This window comes from Glandiceps talaboti, chromosome 17, assembly GCF_964340395.1.
Source record: "Glandiceps talaboti chromosome 17, keGlaTala1.1, whole genome shotgun sequence".
NCBI classification, from domain to species: domain Eukaryota; kingdom Metazoa; phylum Hemichordata; class Enteropneusta; family Spengelidae; genus Glandiceps; species Glandiceps talaboti.
Genome location: NC_135565.1, coordinates 17,405,732 through 17,430,326, shown reverse-complemented (window position 1 = coordinate 17,430,326; position 24,595 = coordinate 17,405,732). Strand labels below are relative to the sequence as shown.

Sequence of the window (24,595 nt, the reverse complement as noted above, 5' to 3'; positions counted from 1 at the left end):
AAATGTTACAGTAGCAATATAAGTCAGATTTGTATCGAGCCATACGATGTTCTGTTTCAGGTGAACTGGTGTCTATTCTGAGACGCCTTAATTACAAGAAGTATTAGAAAAACGAGACTTGCGCTATCGATTCTGTAGTAAAAAATAAATTGTAAATGAACATCTCTCGTCTCATAACTGCCTTTACATTCTGCATCCTTACAAACGGGGTGTCTTTATGCCAAAGACGTTCAGTGCGTATTGAGCGGTTTTTAATAGTCAAGTGTTCATTACAGTATAGCATATACTCTATCTATTCCTAATAAATGTATCGCCGAGATACGTGAATGAATTGTATAATATTCACTGCAGGGCATATAGCAGGGAAAAACAGGAAATGGACGCACCATGGAAGGAGTCCTTCTAAACCGTCTATGCTTGAGGAGGTAGGGACGCTACAATGACTAGCTACATTGTCGACGGACTTGATGAAGTAAGCATTGAATCTACATGGCCGAATTGTACAGTTCAGACCAATTTAGAAAGTTGTTCGTTTGGGTTACAGTAAAAATTGGGTATGCAGATCGTAGGGATATGTTTGAATGAGTGGTCATATTATTCATTAACTTGAGGATGCACTTGGTCTATAGATTATTGTGGGAGGAGTTGCCATATACGTGTAGATGGCAAAGAAGGGATAGAATTAATAAAGATGACAGCAGCAGTTTGTGTAAGCCGGGGGTGGGGGTGGGTAAGAGCAATCGGATTAAAATCTGATGTAGGGAATTTGGCGCGATTTATTTATTTTCCTCCTACTTTTATTGTCAGTTGTTCTTTTTCTGTTCTGTGAGCGTCTGATACCTACCTACCTACGTATCGGGCGCTCACAAAACCAGAAAAAAGAACAAATGACAATAGAAGTAGGAAAAATCTCGCCAAATTCCCTACATCAGATTTTAATCAGATCGTGGTAGAGGTGCTAAAGAGTGGGCATTGTTCGTTCACTCAAAGGATACATTTCAATATATTTGCACGAAAATGGTGGGTAAAGATCCTTAAAGTGTACTAGGGGCTGTATTCTTTATTCGCTCGAGGGATACATCAAATCGAATCATTTACGCTGATAGTGGCATTTTTGTCGAGAACTGAAATGGCGAGGCAATCGACTATCGGCTGAATTTACCACATTTCATCGATCGATGGTACACTTAATGTCGAGTCAAGGAGAAAAAGGGCGTGAGTTAAGTTATTTTTCACATTATAACTTCCTTTAGAAGTGAACTATATTATGGCATAAGCGATCTGTCCATTTTAAATATCACCCCATTTGAGATCCACCGGAATGGGCTATTGTGGTGAGGGGCTAGTTTATTAGTCCACCCTTAGGTATTGTCACCCACATCATACACTATTGGATTTCATCCAAACTTTGCACAAAGGTAAGACACGTTGCTTTGTTAATCTATTTCGAAATGTCGTTGTGTTTTGACATTCTTTGCCATGAAGTTCCTACGTTAAATCTATATCTCTCAAATCTATATCTTCGTGACATTTCAAGATTGCCAGTACAAATATATGTCGTCTGGACCATTTTCATGAATAGTATTTCCTGAACCGTTACGTATATCTCATCGAACGACAGACGTCGTTGGCTCGTGGAGTAAATCCCAACTTAAAGTGTGTTCTCCTTGTCCGTGGGCGTTGAAGGTTGTACTAATTCTGGGCTGGAAATTAAAATCGATTTTGATAGTTTGGTAGCGGCAATTCAAAGCTATGTGTAGGCTGTATATCCGTTTAAGAGACGAACTCCATACGTTTCTAATCAAAACATGAAAGTGAACAAAAATCAAAATAATTGGAAAAAAAAGATGACTGCCTATTGATCAGGATCATTTTACAAGAAGAATAATGGTATTGATCTTACTAGATGTTACACCATTATATTACAGTTACTGGTATTTTGTCAAACGCACTTCCTCTTACAGTCTGTACGATGCGTCACTCCAATAGCAATGATCCATTTCAATTACTCATTTTGGTACAATGTCATACAATTTACTGTCATCTTTACGGCAAACTTAGCATATTTCCAAGTACCATTCTATAAGAAACACACACATGCATCTGACTCCAATTACCTTAACATTATAAGTTTTTAATAATGTTTTTTTTTCATTATTTCATTATGTTCTTTCACTTTTGAAAATGTCATTACATTGAGTTTAAACCATGTATCAACTCTATCTCATCGTGATCACATTTGACGAAGTACAATTTCTCACAATCAACAGCAATACTTTTCAATTAGGGGTAAGAATTTGAAGACCAAACGTGTTATAGCGTTGAAGTAAAGAGGTTTACAGTTTTATCGTGATGACGATAAACACTCACCCAAATATTATGTTTGATTTTTGTTTTAAGTAAGAATAAGAAGCTAGAAAATTCACATCTGAAATTCTAATAAGTTGTGGATACTAATGAAATTCGGTGGCAAAGTGGTGGATCCAAAAATACAAAAAGGATAACATGATCTATCATTGCATGCTATCAGAAAAGTGAGCAAATGTCAGTCTGGTTGGAAATCTCACATACTTGATACCCCCCCCCCCCCCCCGGCCCCGGGTGACAATTAAAAATAATGTTTGCTAATTCCAACACAAATTACATTAATTTTGTTTTTATCTCCCCGGGCCTTACCTCAGAGTCTATATGAAATCAGCAGTAACTCAACTCACGTGACCACCTCACATACAGTAAAAATGATTTTGCCTTGGGGTTTCACTCATGGATCATTACGTTTTTGCATAGACCCTAGGGTCTATGGTTTTTGAAACAAAGATACACACATTCGAACTCTAAACTAACAATAACAGAGAAACAACATAACACGGCAGGATCCTTTGTCCAAGCACATTGAACACTGATAAGCATTGCTAATATTCTTTCACAGTGTAATAGAAACTGGCTTCTAATGAAAACATTACACATGGACTTGATGGTTTTAATTGCTTCAATTGTTCATTTTCTAACTGATAATCAACTCGATTACTTCTACACCCCTACTGTGTGTGACACCTACGTACTTGTTTCTTTTGTGTTAGAAGTTGTCTGAGTGTGGGTAAAAAAATGTCATGTTACATGAGTGAAACACCGAGACAGTCAACTGTTCTGCAAGACAAATGGAACTACAAAGCACATACATTCCTATAATGCTATTATCTCGTTCTGCACTTTGTCATATTTACACACTCACACTTTTAGAACTTACCACAGTAACTTAGTATTGGCAATTATTGCAAGGATTCGTTTATAAAACTATTAATTAAACAGTTGTATTTATTGCATTTGTTAAAACCATAGACCCTCCATCACTGTTGGTGGAGTGTGTAGGTTAATACTCAAGGAGTACAAAAACAGCAAAACACCCGGATGAAGGTAAAGCAATGGTTACATGGTAGAACAATGGACCACACATAGAAATTCAATGAAAATGCTCAGATTATGTTTATTCTTGGATTTGGCATACAGTGTTTGCGGGCAATAATTATTACAACATATATTTTGCGAGTTAAACGTTTAGCGAGGATAAAAATCTAGTATCAAAACTTGTCGTGCATGACTGACACGACTGATTCCGTAACATTTCTGATTCGGTGAAGTGTAAACAAAGTTGCTACTGAGAGGATTTCGTTCCTGTCATTTGTCCTTTTTTCAAAAAAATAAATGTTCGTTTTGTCCCCCTTTAGATATCATATGTGTTGTCGCTGACTTTGCTTCGATGATGAAAAACAAAAGTAATCACAAACGTGAACGCTGATGTCGCTGTCATACAAAGACAAGTGCTCACAACCAGAACTAAACGATCCCATGGTAACACAACGGATGTACAAATCATGGTCACGTGACACACCGTCTTTTTTTTAAATTACAATATCTTTGCCATGTGTAACCATAGACAACGGAGGACTGAATGAAACACTGGGTACCACTGCTTTGGTATTCTGCTAAGATACTGTTTATCTTTGGTACACAAACATTTTGGTGAAAATAAACTTTGTTTTCATATTTTGGCTTCACTTTACATTGATATGATAAACAATGTTTGACTAAGTTCACTTATAGGCCTACAAACTTTGAGAGCTACAATGCATCAATTCACACTAAATAAATCTAGTACCTTTATTACATGCAGTTACAAAGAATTTACCAGTGAAAGCAATATATTTTCACAGAGATTTATTGTGACACAAAAATTGCTTGTTAAACAATTTGAAATATGATTATAGCCAAATACAAATTTAGGGTCACAATATTGTGTGTGACAACGTGGCTTTACATTCACACAATTGTGTGTACAAGGAACGATTGCATACTCATTTGCATACAGGTATACATACCACTAGTTGTGTATGTACACATACAATGTAGTCATCGACATGTAAGTAATAAGACCTGTAGACATTATTATCTAAGTCACATACCATCAGTCCTTAATTTCAGTTAAATGAAAGATTTAATGATTTCATGGCATCATAAAACAATAACCTTTCATTTCTAGGCCGAGTCAAAGCATTTTCTCACGCCATGAATCACGTTTTTTTTACCCAAAACACACATCTCTGATGCAATCATTTTCATTTGAAGAATTTTCCATCTACACATCCTATAAAAGTAATGTCCCCACCAATGGTTTTTGAGTTTAAGTCATTTACATACACACACATATGCACACACACACACACACACACATCCACACACATACATTTCACCATGCCTATTGCACTACTGAACCTCAGTTCAGTTATGCTAAACATGACCTGTTAAGAAACTGATATCTGTGACCTATGACCCTTTAACCCTGTGACGTCAGCTCTACATGTGCAGTTACACCATATAATATGCTTGTGAGGTGACGAGACTTGTGTGAATGCTGAATGTTGTCAGTAGTGGTATTTTTGAACATATAGTATTATGTAATAGTCAGACTATTGCACTGCTGTCGACGGTTTCTCATCTGGTTTAAGACCAAGTTTGTGCATTTCCACTGTTATTTGAAAGAGATAGTCAAAGCATTCACACCTGCAAAAAATACAAAATACAAACTAAAAAACAGACTTAAATTACTTTTGTAAGAAAAGAGTATGCCTTCATAATTGTTGGCAATGCTATGATGTGGGATGATGAATGTTGATCAGAAAGTTTATTCATTTTTATGTCTGGTTGTCATGTAAAGAACATGTCCGGTTGTCATGTAAAAAAATGTCCGGTTATTATGCAAATCACAAAGAGCACAATTCATACCTATGTAGTACACTACATGTACATATGATAAAAGCCTGTTAGCCTAAAACAGAATGCCATCTATCTCAACAAACATCTCACTAATGTTGCTACATTGTATCAACTAGCACAACAAACATCTTACCAACATTGCTACATTTTCTCACTATCTTTGCTACACTTTCTATCTTTGCTACATTTTATTGTCTGGCTCAACAAATATATTATTTATAATTTCTACATTTTAATTTCTGGCACAACAAGCATCTCACCAACATTGCCACATTTTCTGCCTAACTTTGCAACATTTTATTGTCTGGCTCAACAAATGTATGATAATTTCTACATTTTATTGTCTGGCACAGCAAACATTTCACCAACATTACTACATTTTATCGCCTGACCCGATAAATATCTCACTATCATTCCTACATTTTTTGCCTAAGTTTGCTACATTTTATTGGCTGGCTCAGCAAATATCTCACGAACATTACTCTTCTTTGTTTGTATGCTCTACTATCACCTTAGTAAATCATCTCCAAATAATATACAGTGTATCCTTTTTTTTGTGGCTTCATTCATACTCCCTGTTGATAAGATAGTGCTGAACCAAGACATGGAATTCAAACACTGGGATTTCATATAAGATAAACTTACATTGTCTTTGCCTTCTCCCATGATGGACCCCATACATAAATACCATGTCGACGAACTAAAACTGCTGGGCATTCTGGGTACTTTTCCATTGCTTGCCTCATTCTCTCCTTGGAATGAATCAAATCCAGTTCAATTCAATTCAATTCAATTTAATTCAAGTCAATTCAATTCAAATCAAATTAAATCAAATCAAATACCCATGATACATGAATCACATTATTAGCTCGCTTACATGACCAATACTCATAATTGCGGTTATCAAAAAGACAACAGGTAAACAGTATACAAATTCAATATCATTGTTCATCAATAATTTTTTCACAATATAAAAAAATTCCAACAAAAAATGATCTTACTTTTAAATCTTCTTCATGTTCTGTATTTTCTATAATTGGTACCACTAACATGTCAGTATTGCTGTCAAAAGTAGAAATGACTGATTATTATATGTGTGTCAGAATCACAGAGATAATATCTAACATTTTATGACACCATACATGTACCTCAGAGCTTACACTATACAAGTACACAATGCTATAGAACTGATACCTATATGATGGAAAATCACTTTCAGACATACATGTTTCACTAATCTGATCTCTTTTATTTGAACAAGTTTTCATCATCACATCCTAAGTAATATGCACACCCAATACCAAGGCAATCGGTGTGGTAGTTTTGGACTTTACAATTGTACACCATGTGTACACATACATTGTACAGAGAAACAGACAGACAGACAGACAGACACATACAGACAGACAGACAGACAGAGACACACAGACGCATACAGACAGACTGACAGACAGACAGGCACACACATAGGCACACATAGCCAGACACACACACACACACACACACATACACATATACATACACATACAGACACAGACACACAGACACATTTTACCATGCCTATAACACTACCAAAACCAACACTTTTACATTTTTTTTTTTTTACAATGAACAGTAAATTGCATTTATCAACTTATTAATATATCACACATTATGGATCATTAATTTAACATTTGCATCTTTCGGACATGAGCATATGTTTTTTTATTACTGCCACAAGGCTTGTCCTGTTACCATGGCAACAAACACATGATAATAAATTTTCATATATACCAGTTTATGATCACTATGACGACATGATAAATTGCCATTGAATGTCGCAGTTCCATACGTCAAAATAACCTGAAGTTTGGCCTATAAGCAGTTTCGAATATATGCAGGTTTTGTGGGGTGTATATTGGGTGCACGTCCAACTCGGCTCATGTCCAACTCGGCCCACCAACTCGGCCCACCGTCTGCCAACTCGGCCCACCAACTCGGCCTACTCTCTGTCAACTCGGCCCACCAACTCGGCCCACTCTCTGCCAACTTGACTATAGATATTTAGTCCGCTATTCGTCAATTCGTAAATAGTCAAGATGTACAACTCGACGTGATTGTAACTTCAAAACCGAAACACTTTGAAATAAATGATTGCGTTTATTACTAAGGTATCGCCCACTTCGACACGACATGCACTCTAAAATGGGTTGATCTTTTTTTATTAATCGTTGAAAATGACAGAAACATTTTCGTCATGACGTGCGTGGGCCGAGTTGGCATGTAAATGGGCCGAGTTGGCATGTAAATGGGCCGAGTTGGCATGTGAATGGGCCGAGTTGGCGATGGGACGAGTTGGCAATGGGCCGAGTTGGTCCTACCCCGTATATTGTGCACCTAATTCTATGTTTGTGAGGACCTAACCAACCCTGTATATTCTATAATACGGAGAAAATGCATTATTGGAAGGAATAGAAATAAAGTCACAATGTCAATGATTGTAAGATGATAACACACACAAGCATATATCCGAGTGAAAATTATAATTGATTGCTGAAATTCAGGTACTTTAATAAAACAAATGATTCACAGGTTCCCTCAGACTTGAAGATCTGTCTTTGATTCCCTTATGTCACTACCTGTTATCCTGAAGCATATTAGATGGATCTTTCACTCTAAGTTTCCTTCTGCCATTTCTAAGTCAGTCAGATTGTTGAAATCATGAATTCAAAGTACAATGTATCGTCACTTAACAATCTATTTTTTAAAATTTTAAATGATCAAGCTGTAGTGTATGTAGTGTATAAGTTGAAATTATGATTCACTGAGGCAATGGTTTTTGAATATATGGCACTACTACAAAAATAATACTGTTCAGCAGTGTGCCCACTGCCCTCTAATGATAGCCAAATTTTGTTGTTGTGAGTCAAAATTAGAAAATTTGGCATTTCTTGTGAGTCACCACACAGAAAGAGATAGGGGAACACTGAGTCAGTGGTACATCAAATTGGTCACACTGCTGTTCAGGGTGTATGATATTACCTTTATGTCATTAATATATTACAAAATGGTTTCAAAAAAAAGTTGTAGTTGCAAATAGCTAGATAGTACAGCTGTAAGGTGTTATGATGATGAAACATAGAATTTCCTATAAAGGCCAACTTTGAGGAGATACACTCAAATTCAACAGTGGTAAAAAAAGTATGAAATTCCGTTTAAGTATATTGTTTGACATTTAGTAGCAGTGATTGAACTTATGGCGAGGGCTCTCAGATATAAGTAGAGGACTTGTTGCCTTGGTTACCATTTTGACGAAAACATTGCACACTGCTTCAGTTCTTGAGTACTAAAGGTACTTATGACACAGAATCAGACCTTAAGATGATGAACAAGGTAATTGAGGTACTTACTTCAAGCTCTTCCCTGTAACATCATTTCGGATTCCTTTTATCATTTCTTGATGGGTGATGCGGAACTCTGGACCTGTACTTAACATGGTGACTAAGTTGGCGTATTTAGAGTGAGAATGGATGCATGCTTTGGCATCTGTTGTAAAGAACATAACAAGTACTAAGCAGTTAATACATGTAGTATGTTCAATTTTGAAGCTTGTGTGCTTAATGAATGTGACAGTATCTATTAATTTCACAGTAACATTTTGCATGCATGTCTGTCAGTCTGTCTGTCTGTGGGTGTGTGTGTTTGTGTGTGTGTGTGTGTGTGTGTGTATGTGTGTATGTATGTATGTATGTATGTATGTATGTATGTATGTATGTATGTATGTATGTATGTTTTTATGTATGTATGCATGCATGTCTCTGTCTCTGTCTGTATGCACACATTTTATGTATATATGTGGTGGGATGTCAATTATTGAACACTGATTATCCAAATTTTGGATCATCTGAATGTTGCTTTTCATCACAAGTATGCATGTATGCATATACATTTGTATGTATATACAGTATGCATTCACACCCACACCCCCCCCCCCCACACACACACACACACACTCACAGGCACAAATGGATGGAAGCTCTAATTGCTGACAATACATGTATTTTACCTCTCATATCATATGCATTCATAAACAATGGAGTGCAGGCACTTTTCTTTAACTTTTTACTTGGTGGTGGTACACATATATCTTTCTCTTCTGCATCCATCACAAAGAGATCATCCGATACTACTCTCTCTTTTTGAACTCCAGAGGGTGCTATATAGATTTCATTCCTGATAACAAAACATTTGAATGATGACAATTTTTAAAATAAATATAAAGTTATTTCATTAACATTATACAACAGTGTGTGTGTACTCTTGTAGGCATTGCTGAAGCTGTGTGGCGAAAGTCTTGCATATAAAGGCACACTGTTGTTATTCATGCCAGCAAGAGATGACATTTTATGTTAAGTCATGTCAAAAGCCCCAACTGTCTATCATTTTGTCATAATTTCTTTTTATTTGGCTTTAGGCCTAACAAGAAATATTGTGTGGTTCAGAGTACACTCAATTTTAAAATATGTGGGGTAAGTAGATTTTAAGAAGAAAAAGTTTATATGTATTTTTTTTTCGTGTGTGAGTGTCTAGTTCCGGTAGTCATGTTTTCGGTTGTTTTCCATATGGTCTCTGTGTTATTGGTTTCTTCTCATCAGATGTAAAGTACAGCCTTTACAGATTGGAAGAACAGTTTTACATTGTCTTTTTATTAGCCATTATACTTCATATCAAACCTGGGGAGAATACAGGAGTGGTGATTCAGCTCATCAAAATAACCGAATAATTGAACCATTTCATGTATTAAAAGGTTTGGTGTATTTTTGAACTGGGTGGAATAAACAAAAAACAGTGAAATGTTCCTATCACTGCCACTTTAAAGATACACTTAGCCACAACTGGAATGTTTCTGAAACTGTTTTGTTAGATATAATGATTTGATCATAATATTGTACATACTGCACACAGTACTAATCACCAGTAGGTAAACATATTTGAGCATCAGTGCAGCTCCATAAAACATTATGTCGTACTGGATTTTGGCTATACAAATTCTTTTGATTGATTGATTGATTGATTGATTGATTGATTGATTGATTGATTGATTGATGGTGTAATATATTGAAATTTATTTTTGAATCCACACCTAAAAATCAGTGCCCCAATGAATCACGATTTCTACTTATTACTACAATATTGTCTAGATACAATAGGCCTTCATTTGACTTGTACAATGTGTAAAAGATTTGTATTTTAACAATTGTCAGTGAATATACATTGTATTGCTGGTTTTCTGATCAACAAAATAATACTCTAGTTAAAGTCAGTACAGGTTTAATAACAATAACATTTGTCTTACCCATGTTTGATGGTGATCCCTCCTCCAGTACCAGTTACCCATCCCATGTGATAAAACTGAGTAAGAAGTTCTGGAATCAGTTGTCTTGGGTGATCCTATACCAATCCATGGGAAGTAATAACACAATTATCAAATAAATATACTTGAAGTAACTGTATAACTCTTTTGCACTCATGCCTGCGCGCACGTGTGTGTGTGTGTGTGTGAGAGAGAGAGAGAGAGAGAGAGAGAGAGAGAGAGAGAGAGAGAGAGAGAGAGAGAGAGAGAGAGAGAGTGTGTGTGTATGTGTGTGTGTGTCAACATAATGACATTAATTGTATATGTATGTGTGTGTGTGTGTGTGTGTGTGTGTGTGTGTGTACATAGATGGTATGTATACAATATAGCGTATGGGTAAGTGCCAGAATTGAGAGGGGTTGTTACACACAGTGGTTCATTCCATAGACCCTCTATGTTTATTCTAACAATTGCGGCACATACCCATACGCTACATACTGTTTAATACATACACTGCCAGTGCCTCGTCGATCGTCACAAGCACATGAAAACTGACTTTCATATCACAATTTCTGAGTACAAATAACAAAACTTGCCTTTGCACATTTTGTACCGTTAGCCTCCATCTCATGAGTATGACTGAAATCACACTGCCACGGTCCGATCGTTTTCGATCAGAATCAGAGCCACACATGCACGCAGCCGAGGCAGCTGTTGCAAGCATTAATGTTGCGTGACCTTTGACATTTGTCGTGGATAGATTCGAGTTCGCATTGATGTTTTAGTCACAATATTTATAGTGTATTTTCGTATGGATTTTGATTTATTGAACACAAGAATTAACTTCATTGTACTATAACTTCATACAATGGGAATCAAAAAGGAAATAGTAAGAAAAAAAACCAAGCTGATTGCCATTGAATATAAAAATTCCACAGTAATCTGTTCGACTCTGAAAACGAATCCCAACATGGTTATGTAACCTAGTTCACCCCTTACATTTCAAGATGGCGTCTGCAAGGTTTATTAGACATTGCTTCTCGCCAAATGTATTCAGACATTTCATACGATCTCCAAGGTTTTCCTCAGTAGGTTGCCACCGGAGGAAAATATTTACATCCGTTCGAGTTCTAGGTAAGTTGGATTAAAGAAACGGCGATTGCAATACTTTACTTGCAGCCTCGTTATTTCTCTCGAACTCGGAGCTGAATACGTGCAGATTTTGTTCGTTCTCTTCGTGACATTACCGGTGAACTTTTTTTACACTAACTCTCCATGGGAAAATGATAAGTAATAACATGTGTTGTGTGACAATGTAGATACATGCATGATAAATATATGTCCGCGTTTCCTTACCTGTGAGGACGTTTTATCATCAGTGGTCTCCAGACACTGACAGACAGTAGACAAGTAACTCCAAGTGTCATTGAATCAAACAAGCGGTCAAGCCCCACAGTACTCTTACAAGTTATAGCATTTTTCATCCCAAATGTTTGATGCACATGCAGTTACACGATAGTACATATTGTTAGTTGTTGAATAATGTTGATTGATCAAGTTATACATGTAATGATGTATTGACATGATGTAGCTTGATACATTGTACACACATTTAAAAAAAATAAAGTAATAATTCCAGACTCTGAGACTGTTCAGTTTAATTTTGCTGCAATAATTATAGTGGTAGTTTTGAATGTTATTTTTGATTTTTTTTAATTTTTTTAAATTTTTTTTTAGCTTTTTTCGTTCAGGGGTTTTAACTCAGAACCAACCCCAGAATGAAAGTAGCTCAAATAAATAAAACTCCAGTCTAGCCCAACTTGCATGATTTTAGTGTACAGTACATCAATAGTCAGAATCAAGTTATGGACCACATTCGCCAAGCAAGCAGGGCAGCGCATAGTCCTGCCTGCAGACGAAGTAAAGTCAGATCTTCATGATTGTGACAATGTCCCTTTCATTCTCAGACCATGCTCAGTACATCTACATTTATATATTGTGTACCCTGCCAGTGTGGCGCACTATATAACCCATACAAAATAAAGGAGAAAAGTAGCATTATTGTTGGGGATAATACAGTACAGGCCATGCTGAGTAACAATTGTCTAGATACAATGCAGGACTTGAAATTAACTTTTTTCTTTGGTAGTCCTAGTGGGCTACAAATTTCAGAAATTGGTAGCCCAAGTATTGTGACCTGTAGTCCGATACATTTGTATTCCTGAACTGAAAACAGATTTCCTCTATTGGAAATATGTGTATTATACTTTCATGTCCATACATCTAAATCTTCCAACTTCGTCACATAATCAGTGGTAGCCTGAGTGGGCTACCAGCTGCAAATTATGGTAGTCCCATGACCAGATTTGGTAGTTTGTGGGCATGGGACTACTGTTTTTCGAGCCCTGAAATGCAAAATTGATAACATACAAAATGTATAGCTTGGGGTTCTGTAATTATGATCATTCATAGACATTTCTCTCTTGTGTTTATTGTCTATTTCTCTCTTTGATTAACTATGACAGGGACCCCAGGACAACCCATAGATATGCCAGCCCTCTCCCCAACCATGGAGGAAGGCAGAATTGTTCAGTGGCTGAAAAAAGAAGGTAAGTACAACCATTGAGGTGTACATGTAAATGAGACGCTTACTTCTATCCATGAAACAACAGATAGAACTACTGCAGGTTTGTTTTCTTACACCATATAGTTACTATGGCAACCCAGTGGTTGTGCCATAGCATCAGTGAACCCAGTGATGTAGACAGATGTACAATAATCATAACCTTCATAATTAAGAGAAGTCGATCTGGTGAATTTGGAATCTCAAGTTTGAATGTCAGAATGCCAAAGTGTGTGATACATGAAATTATAAATCTCATCACATACACATAGTGGACAGCTTCTAAGTACAAACATTTACAGTTAGTGTAGTTCACATAAATAAAACAGTTTCATGTAGTTTGTCTATATCACAGCTTTTCCTTAAAGTGGCCATATGGATGAGAATTTGGTATTTATGCAAAATGACATATACCATGTCCATGTTCACATCTCAATAAATGGCAAAACATTAAACAATGTGTAGAATGTTTGTTATTGTACGTACAATATCAAACTTTTTACATTTTGTGCATCTTTTTGCAATGTATTGAGTTATGAACATGGACTTGGTATATGTTATTTCACGTTATTTTTTCAAGTAGAAATACATGGTGAAGCTGTTTTATCAAAGAAAAATCCAAAATAAATACCAAATTCTCATCCATATGGCCACTCTAAATGTACACCCAAAAAATATATATACCGGTAATGACGTCATTGCTCTAACAACATTTAACACTGAGATTATCATAACTTGTGACAAGACTAAATATGTATTGCAATATGTTACATGTCAGTGTTGCTAGGATTGTGATTTGACCTTCCCCTCAGGCTAGGTTCTCTTGTCAACATTTTACATGTATTAATTAACCAGATTTCTTAGTCATAGTAAGGTATCATATGTACATGTAACACCTATCATTTTAATGTCTTGTTTCAGATTACCCCAAATTGTGAGAGATAGCAATTAATATACACACAGCAGATTTGCATTGTAAATTCAGTACATCTACTTGTGTACTCCTTAAATTAAAGGTATAATGTACACTAGTCGTAACTGTGTTTTATTTTTTGACCAGACAACCAGCAATGAATTCACTGATATATAGTATACGCTGTACTTGTATGAGTGGTCAATGTTGCACATAGGTAGTGCAGTACCATCAAGGATGTAGCTACATGTAATTGTAAAATTTAAAGCAGTGAAAAGTACATACAGTAGGCGGTAATATCTAGGAATGAGACTCATAAATCTGTGCAATAATGGAAATATACTGGGTGAAATGAAGAATTTTTTTAACTAATTCCTGAAAAAGTCGCCAGCAAAACATTGCATCGTAGCCAATTGTTTTTGGTGGTTGCTGGTCGTTATCTCATCCCTGACCATGTTGAAATTGTGATTGCACTGGTAGTGCTGATTTTAGGGTGTAGACCCCAAAAATCAATGTGATTGGATGTATTGTATCATATTATGTGTACAGCTAGAGAAGAACATTTATCCATGGTGATGCATTACTGTTCAGGGTGTATGATATTACGAGTAGATTATTATATTTAACATAACATTTTTAAAACACATTCCAGTTGCAGCTAGTGCATCTTTAAGACATAAATTGAATCCATAAATCTACAAAGGCAAGGAAGATCCCTGATATAAAACCTTTGCTGTCCTTTTGAAATAAAAAATGAGCCTGAGCTGATAAATTAATTAAATATTGATATGTACATTGTATGTAATTGGAGAAAAAATATAATGTATATATTTATCTGATAGGAGATGCAATTCAACCAGGAGATGCTTTGTGTGAGGTGGAAACTGATAAAGCCACTGTTACCATGGAAATAGAGGAAGAGGGTATTCTTGCCAAAATTATGGTAAATATTCTACTATTGTGTAAAAATAAAGTTTTGCAAAGTCAACCTTTGAAATATTGATTCAGAGTAATTTATGATAGCTGTCAAATATTGGAAAAGAAAGTTGCAAATTTTAAAAATAATGTTATTTTGTTGATGCCACCAACCAGTTGCAATGTCTGTATTGGTAAAATTGAAAGAAAAAGCACAGTATCTGTGCCTTTGCATAAAAGTCTTTGTTGTCCATGCAAATACACTTCATCATTTCATGTTTGTTTGTTTGCCTGCTTTTCTTTGACCGTTCTGTTAATGTTTTGTGTACTGTTACCTGATGGAACAGCCAATATGATGTATTACTATTAGAGTCAGGGCTATACATGTGCTTTTCTGTATGAACAGGTACATACTTGATGGAACAGCCAATGTAAGAATTACTCTGGGTAGTTATAACTTCAATTTAGTTTTTGTACAGATACCTATTAGATGGAACAGCGAATTCGGTGCATAGCTTGACTTTCTTTGTGTACAATATGTACAGGTACCTGATGGAACAGCCAATGTTAGAATTGGTACTGTCATAGCTTTGATGGTAGAAGAAGGACAAGATTATAAAGATGTTGAAATCCCTGCTGCAGCAGGCACCACAGCAGCTGCACCAGAACCTGCTCCTGCAGCACCTGGTCCAAGTACTGCAGCACCGGCACCTACAGGTATGGCTATGGTAAACAATACAATCCATGTTAATCATGGTTTGATCAACTTGTAGTTTTTTGTGCACAGATAAACAAATACCCCAGTATAGAAAGACGATTGATGTTTGTTCTATCGGAGGCCAGTTTTAAAAAACTACATTTTGTACAAAATATCTGTATTGACCTTATTGCCTTCTATTCTATTCTTCTAACATTTCTCTTCATTGAAAACAAGTGAATTACCCCTTTACTGATTTTTGTTCTGTATGCCTGCTAAGACTACACACCCTCTTCAAATTTTGATAAGCTTTACAATGGGAGATCCAGCCAATGATATTCATCAAGTTTTATACCACAAACATTCAGGTGGCTGTGAGAAAGTGACAAGAGTCAGAATCAAGTCATGGAAACGCAACCATGTATGCTAGACTATATTGAGGGATGTGAGATGAAATAATGTATAATAATATATGTGAAATGTTTGTACAATGTACTACAGGTGGTGATGTACCAGGCATGCAAGTACCAATGCCATCTTTATCTCCTACAATGGAAGAAGGCAGAATAGTAGCTTGGTTAAAGAAAGAAGGTCAGTGCACAGATATCACAATTACCATGACCAATGATGTTTGAAAGAAGCTCTGTTTTCACCTCTGTTTGTTTGTATTTCTCTTCTTCTGAGTTTGTTTGATTGTTTGATTGTTAGTTAGCTATATTATAAATGTATATAGTTGATTTCGGATCTGGATTTTTAGTTTTTAAACCTTTTACATTACTAATTTCAACTATCAAATGTTAACTTTGAGGGCGCCCTTTAATATACACGGGGGGGGGGGGGGGGGGGGGGGTATGACCCCTACAGACCCTAGTTTAGTATTGGGCCAATGGGGGAGATATGAGCTTTACCAAGTGCCCTCCAATTACAGTTGCTTAACTACATTTTAGCTTTTTGAAAGTTTAAAAACACTTGTTTACACCACAGGAGACAAAGTTGAACCAGGTGATGCTCTGTGTGAAATAGAAACAGATAAAGCCACTGTTACCATGGAAATTGAAGAGGAAGGGATACTTGCCAAGATTTTGGTAAGATGTGTGTTGTATTCATAGTGCTTTGTGTAAACTTTTTAAATGCAAAATGTAGTAAAAGATTGGTACTTTGGATGCTTACCATTCCACACTTATTTGATCTGGGGCTAATGCGCATGCATTCTTTCAGGACTACCCAAATAGTATGACCGATTTTATCAGTTGTTGATGGTCAAACATGGTGATGGGGAGCAATAAACGTAATCTGAAAATTTACATTTCTGTTATATGTACTTATTGCATATAGAGGAAAGAGTTGAAATATAATTTAGACTACTGAGCAGTGCAAGTTTAATGTCATATGTCAGGAGAGGTTACATTTGAATACGTGAACACTCACCCAACACTTGATTGGATCCCTCAGCCAAACTATACCAAGCATGTGACAGTGTAAACCGGTTATGACAACTGTAGAATCGGCCAGGTCGCTCAATCAAGTCCACCTATTACTCCACATATGTTGACAAACAGGAGAAAATCTGATTTATATGTTTGTACTAGCTGTTTTTTGTTTTGTTTTCAGGTTCCAGAAGGAACAGCCAATGTTCCAATAGGTAAACTCATAGCACTACTAGTAGATGAAGGAGCCGATTTCACACAAGTGCAAATACCGCCAGAGGCAGGTATTTCATCAACAGCTCCCTCTAGTGTCAGTGAAGTAGCAACGCCATCAACACCGCCCTCGGGTGGTAGTCCAGTACCAGAAACTAGCGCCCTTGGTAAAGCAAGGTACTGAGTTTTATATTGTCTTAAATGCTTTAACTGAACATTATAAAGTCAAGATAATTGCATGTTTTGTTTTCATAAAAATGATCATACTTCAGTAGTGAACAGCCTTTGTACTCAGTCAACCCAGCTCTAATTATTAATAGGGACATGATAAAAGTTAAATTGTTACATGACAGATTAACTGGAAATATATTTGTGGAAGTAGAAAGGGTTGTACCACTGTTGGTCTGCTAGAGGGATGATTATAAGGAGATACAACTTTACACTGAGATTCTGTATATAATATCACAAAATCATACATTTTAAAACCCAATACTTGGAGGGGATTGAGGCCCTCTTTTTCAGTGGGTCATGAGTACTGTCAAACTACATTCTGATTTTAGGAAGATGTTATAAGATGTGCACTGTTATAACAATATATAAATGAAGACTAATGTATGTTTATCTCAAACAGTGGTATACTGTCACCAGCTGTAAGGACATTACTGGAACAGCATGACATCAATCCAGCTGCAGTCATAGGAAGGGGTCCACATGGCAGAATACTGAAAGGGTAAGATATAGTTAAAGTGATAAAGTCATCCTGATGGAGTTTTGTGAGAGGAAACATTTATTACAATGGCAGACAGAGTGCTCTAAATTAATAGTAGTCACATGTCCACAGACAATTCTGACAATAATTTGCAGCTGGTGGACCACTCAGGCTACTACTGTGAGAATTAAGCAGTCACAGATATCAAGTATTTTGATAGCACACATACATGTATTTCCAATGGGAGTCCTGTTTTCAGTTCAGGAATACATATGTAGTATTGTGACATGTTTATATACATGTAATCTTCTATGGACTTTAATATAATTATGCTCAAGATATGCATTTTAGAATCTCCTCTTGTACACACATTTTAAACATATTTAGTTTTACAATTAGACATTATTTCCCAAAGCTTTTCTGCATTCAGCCAAGACTGACCTAAGGGGCCTTGTGACTACGAGTTGTTTGACGAGTAGAGACAAATTCTTATGTCACATGTATTTTCCTGCTGAATGATGAAAAAATATTAGGAAGTACTATAATTATACTTCCTTAAGCAAAATTCATGAATTCATATTTTGACCACCACGGAACCAGTGACGTAGACACAGGTTATCTTGATGTAGAGCAACTACAGGGTATATAATCTATATTTTCTGTTCAAAGACAATATCTTAGCCTGTGCATTGTATAATATAACCTAATATTATAATGATATTAATTATGCTACTTTACAGTGATGTATTACATGCCCTTAGAGGTGAGAAATCATTGATTAGACCCGGTACACCATTTCATATGTCCGAGGTAACAACAACACCAGTAGATCAACTCAAAACAGAAGTGCCAACTCCACAACCAACGCCACCATCATCGAAACCTAAACCTGTCAAACCAATTGCTGCAATACCAGATGTAAGAATTGGTTTTCAGATCTTAGAACAACAGTATTTGCATGAGTATATTTGTACTTGCAGCACAACATTGTCTGCAGCTGTACTTGCATAAGTGACTTGTTAAATTCCCAAGTATGCAAGAAATAGCCTGAAAACCAACACTTGCATTCACATAGCATTCTGTTCTCTCATAAAAACATTTTGTTTATCCAAATTTGCAAATTTGGTAAAAGTGTTGAACATTGTATAAACAGTTTTTGTGAACCAAATTGCTGAATTGGTAAAAATGTATCTTGTGCATGAATGTGATTTTGTGTACATTTGTATGTGGAGTGCATGGACACTGATTGTCCAACAGATATGTAATAATGTTTTCTGTATTGCACTACAAAACTGATGGTATCACATACACTGATGAAAATTGTCACTGATTAATATGTAACAATTATATATATTGATCTTTTTTAGGCCGAGTTCACAGATATAGAAGTTACTAGTATGCGGAAAACTATAGCTAAAAGATTGACAGAATCAAAGGTATGTCAAGACAAAGTCCTTACTGCCGTCAGATAAATAGTCATGAATACATATTGTTCATCTAATACATATGCTGGCTCCCATGATGCAAAACTGTGCCCTACAAGAAATGAAAATGAAAACATTTTCTAGTTTGGGTTTCCTTGGCAATTGCATATCATTTATGTAATGTTAAATCAGGAACTGACGAATCCAAAGTTTATTGAAATACCTTCATTCTTGGAGTGGCATTCCCGTTTAAATAAGATCAAAGCTGTTCATTTAAAATATAACAAATTCTTGCCTTTTTTTCTTACAGTTCTTTACTCCCCATTTCTATGCGACAATAGACTGTAGAATGGAGGAAGTGTTGAAACTTAGAAAGCAGTTAAAAGAAGACAATGTTAAAGTATCTGTTAATGATTTCCTAATTAAAGCCATTGCAACAGCACTAAAGGTAAAGTACTTGTCTGTGTGTCTGTGTCTGTCTGTCTGTCTGTGTCCATTCAACTATTTCTCTGTGTATCCATTTGTTCTGTTTATTCTATCTTTATATATCGAGCTACCTAGCTATTATCTCTTTCTCTGTCTTTCTCTTTCTCTGTCTCAATCTATCTATGTGTGTTTATAATATACCTAGTGATAATGCTGTGCCATGATTCGCTAGAATCAGTCACGTGATAGGAAAATAGAATGACTATTTCCCTAGGGGAATAGTTCCAACAACTATTACATGGTCACGTGACCACCGCAAGTTCAACAGGTCAAAATGGCAGCTTCTGACGATGTCGTCTGCCACCGCGAGTTCACAGCATAATATTGAACACATATTGCCTGGCCTATATTCGGGCTATAGCACCCGTTCATTACCCCCTCGTGGCTGTGAGTTACCAGAATCACATGCTATTTCCCTCGGCCTTTGGCGTAACTTGCAGTCCCTCGGTGTAATAAACGGGTGCTATAGCCCTCATGGCCAAGCAATATGTGTTCAGTATTTACATATACATTGTACATGTACCTATTTGATGAATTCATGCATTCTTATATGCACATTCATACAGACATAGACACACACAAATGTACACATGCCTACTTACATAAATCAGGAAAGAATTTATATATGGTTACATTATAACATGATCATTAAATTTTCATGTGAATAGGAAGTGCCAGAACTTAATGCAGTTTGGAATGGTGAATCTGCTCAACTACTAGAAGATATAGACATTTCAGTTGCTGTGGCAACACCCACTGGTTTAATAACGCCCATCGTGAAAGGAGCAGCACAGAAGGGTTTGGCAGAAATTGCATCTGTTGTTAAGGTAATTTTTTTATCAAAAAATGAAAGATTTGGTTAATATAGGGAACTTGCAAACCCACCATCTTGAATGAATAGTGCTTTGTGGAAAATGTGCTGATAAACATGTCTCAAATACTGGTGTAAATCATCTCATATTATTTGCAACTAAAAATAATCTAGTCTTGGTTACCCTCACCCTTGTACAGTAGGAGGACTTTCCTCCCAGTCACACCAGATTAGGTAATACACACAACTACAAACAAACCTTTACATCTGCTCATACAAAATGTACAATTCTCTTTGAAGTGAGGTGTTATTCACAATAACGGATTAATTACAGACAATAGATAAATCTGAACAGACAAAAACAGATTTCAAAGTCTTTACATTAGTTTTATGTATTAAGGGACACAATCTGTTACAGTCTACAATTTTTACCAGATTATCCCCTTCTGTTACCAAGAATCCATACCTATAACAAAGTGGAAAACATTGAATAACAGTCTCTTGTTGTGTGTATGTTTGTAGGACCTAGCAGGGAGAGCAAGGGAAGGAAAACTCAAGTTAAATGAATTTCAAGGAGGTTCTTTTACGTAAGTATAAATTGTGTTTGTAAAGTCTATACTTATATTTTCACATCTCGGTTGAAAGCTAAGTGTGGATTAGAAACTGGCTGTTGTGGGAAGGCAGGAAATAAAAAATTGCAATACCATAAGTGTTAATATTATTGTTATGTTTCACTTATTCTATAATGGAAGCGTTATTTTTTATATCATGCTTTTCCACACTATGCTCTGAACACTTTACAGGCATTACCCTGGCATGCACCTATGATTGCGCAATGGTTTTCAGTACTTAATAATTTCTCAATTCTCTGGGAAGCATGCTGTCTTGTAAGCACATGGGATTACATGTATATCCTTTAAATAGCAATTACTGTCATACAAGGCCCCATATATGACTGACGGACAATCATTGTTCAAAATCTTGCCTAAGGAATTTAGCCATTGAGAAATAAATGTCATGAGTAGGGGTCAAACCAGCAACTAGCAGATTGTGAATTAGAGATAACCAGACTAATAATTCAAACACCATAACTCCAAATCTTCTTCTCTCTCTTTTTTGACAGGATATCCAATTTAGGTATGTTTGGTATTCAAGACTTCACTGCCATTATAAACCCACCTCAGGCCGCTATTTTGGCCATTGGAAGATCAAGACTTGTACTAAATGATGATAATAAACCTGAAACACTAATGTCGGTAACACTGTGTAGTGACCAGAGAGTTGTTGAGAGTGATTCTGCATCACAGTTTTTAGACGCGTTTAGGAAAAACATTGAAAATCCCTTTAGGATGGCTTGTCTTTGATTGTGATGATGAAAAAAAGTATACAATAGTGTTTTATTCTGTGGATGGTAAGTAGGTAAAATGTACCTGAGTTCCCTAGTCCTTTTAGCAGTGTTAACTATTGTCTACCAGTGTTTTTGTAAAGTGCAGTAACACTACTAAAAGTAAGTGAAATCTACTTGAGTTGCCGTGGTATTTCACTAGGATTCCTCACTATAATGGAAATTGAAGAATGGAAATTTTGACAACTGAGATGGATGGTTATAGATATATGCTTAGTTTCAAACAAATACTATGAACATCACCAGTTTTAAAAATAGTTATTATTTTGAGAATATAGTAAAATTCAAAGTCTAAATTGTCTATTTTGTGCTGACATATTCGCATATAATTTGCCAAATCTGATGTGAAATCTTTTCATTTCAACTGAAATAACTTTAACAGGTCCTTTTATATTTGCCAAATCTTAAGCAAAAACTTTCATTCTAACTGAAATAACTGTGGAACAGTTCCCCTTCTGTAACTAGCATTTTTAGCACGACTGAACTGAGGTTCAGTAGTGCTATAGACATAGAGAATGTCTCTGTATGTAAACGACTTAAAGTCAAAATGCACCAGACCGATTGCAATGGTATTTAGTGGGAGCATTATTATTGAGGGTGTGTAGATGAAAATTTCATTAAGGAAAATGATCTCATCAGAGATGTGCATTTTGGGTAAAGAAACATTATTTTTTTTGGCTGAACGACAACAATAATAGGAAAAAGATATCTAGATGTAGCGATGTACACATATTAATTCATAAGAAAATAACACTGATAAGACATTTTCAAAAATATGAACATCAGATGTTACAATTGTCAAAGAATTGCAATATTTCATCTTGTTTTACTTTAGGGGGCAATTGTTCATAACAATGTTGATAAAATGGTGCTCTCATTTCTTGTTTTGGGCGAATAATTACCAAAATTATTCAAAAAATTATCCAAAAATAATTGGTGAATAATTATCGTGGAGAGCTTATTTCTGTGTACCATGAAATAATATATTTACAAGGAAGTAAACAGAAATTAGCTGTTTTGTATTGGCGTAATTTTATCTGAATTGGGGATGAATGAGTGATAGCCTACCATAAAATTATTTCTAATGGACAGAAAAAAAACCCAGTGAAACTCAAAAAAAAAAAAATGAAAATTTTGTATTTTACAGTTAATACAAAGATAGTCAACACATATATATGTATACAGTGTTTTAAAAACACATGTCCAATCTGTTGTCTTCTGGTCACTCATCTTGCAGCCCTATCTGTGAAAAGCCTCACTCCTTTAGTTGTTAGGCCAGTTACGTAGCTCTACATGAAGCAGTCAACAAAATGCGGCTGAAAAACAACAAATTATGATTTGTTGAGATTGTGATCAGCTTACGCCATGGACTGGAACACTACATGTAGAATGTTTTCAAAGATACCCAAGAATCCAGGCCCTTGTAATCAAAAGGCGCTTCCTAGATAGCACTCCAAGTGGCTAAACTGTGAAATCTTTTGTCTTTTTGACAACCGGACTATAACTCATTGAACATACCCAGAATTAAAGATCAATCGATGATAAATACATGCACATAGAAATTGTAATCAAACTAGGGAGTATAAGTTAGTTTAATTATCCGTTAAGAATAAGTATAGGTCTCCCTAACTTAACCCTGATTCGTAGCATACACTGTATAACAAATGTCCTAACATCTCAAAGTATTGAAAGAATGGAAATTTGGAATTTTGCTTCCAAAACAATTGTTGACTCAGTGAGTCAAAATTTTCATTTGTAATTTGAAGTATGGTTTCCTAGGTGCTTAAGTATATATATACATAATATGATGTGAATTCTTTGTTGTGTATTTACACTTACTTACTAACAGAAGTATTGATTTCTTTTATTCTGTAAGAGGAAATTCATTGGTGAGAAAGACTAGCTTGTCTTTGATACATTCTGCTGTTCTTACAGAACACAGCTTTTGTTAAATGTCATCCCTTGGAGACAGGCAGGGCAGCAGTAGCCGCCATAGAGGGTAGGATGGTTGAACTGGCAAGCATTCTTTGCACACAGCCTGCAAACTCAGTAATTCAAACGCAGTATTTTTCATAGATATCTTTCATTGAAGCTGATTGGTTGACTGCAAAACATGATGCATATGTTATGTTGAGTGTGTCAGATTTCTTTGATGTGACCCAGTTAGCCATATATGGAATGTGACCTTTGTACAAAGAACCTCAAGTATCAACACATGATATATGCTACTTTTATGCTAATATTTTATAATGGTTAACAGTTGCATATAATGAAAATAACACACAAGAGTAAAAGTACTGAGTGGGAATTACTGAGCGTGCATGACAATCGCACCATTGTTGTCCATAGTTTGGAAATGTCAATTGAAG

At 35.8% G+C, this 24,595-nt stretch overlaps 2 protein-coding genes across 2 annotated transcripts; one reads left to right on the top strand and one right to left on the bottom strand.

Moving 5' to 3' along the window:
- Positions 1-3,368: 3,368 nt before the first annotated feature.
- Positions 3,369-11,336, bottom strand: LOC144448305 (methylthioribulose-1-phosphate dehydratase-like). Its single transcript, XM_078138492.1, has 7 exons — positions 11,200-11,336; positions 10,607-10,701; positions 9,317-9,483; positions 8,661-8,796; positions 6,273-6,333; positions 5,917-6,023; positions 3,369-5,058 (listed from the first exon to the last, which is right to left on the bottom strand). The coding sequence occupies exons 1-7, from the start codon at positions 11,227-11,229 to the stop codon at positions 4,965-4,967; spliced, it is 690 nt and encodes a 229-aa protein (XP_077994618.1). The 5' UTR covers positions 11,230-11,336; the 3' UTR covers positions 3,369-4,964.
- A 274-nt stretch (positions 11,337-11,610) lies between these two features.
- Positions 11,611-22,678, top strand: LOC144448506 (pyruvate dehydrogenase protein X component-like). The gene is made up of 15 exons (XM_078138769.1): positions 11,611-11,737; positions 13,129-13,212; positions 14,982-15,082; positions 15,600-15,771; positions 16,253-16,342; positions 16,736-16,836; positions 17,363-17,462; positions 17,502-17,568; positions 18,023-18,121; positions 18,841-19,018; positions 19,468-19,536; positions 19,835-19,972; positions 20,679-20,837; positions 21,344-21,408; positions 21,945-22,678. The coding sequence occupies exons 1-15, from the start codon at positions 11,611-11,613 to the stop codon at positions 22,183-22,185; spliced, it is 1,791 nt and encodes a 596-aa protein (XP_077994895.1). The 3' UTR covers positions 22,186-22,678.
- The last annotated feature ends 1,917 nt before the right edge of the window (positions 22,679-24,595 follow it).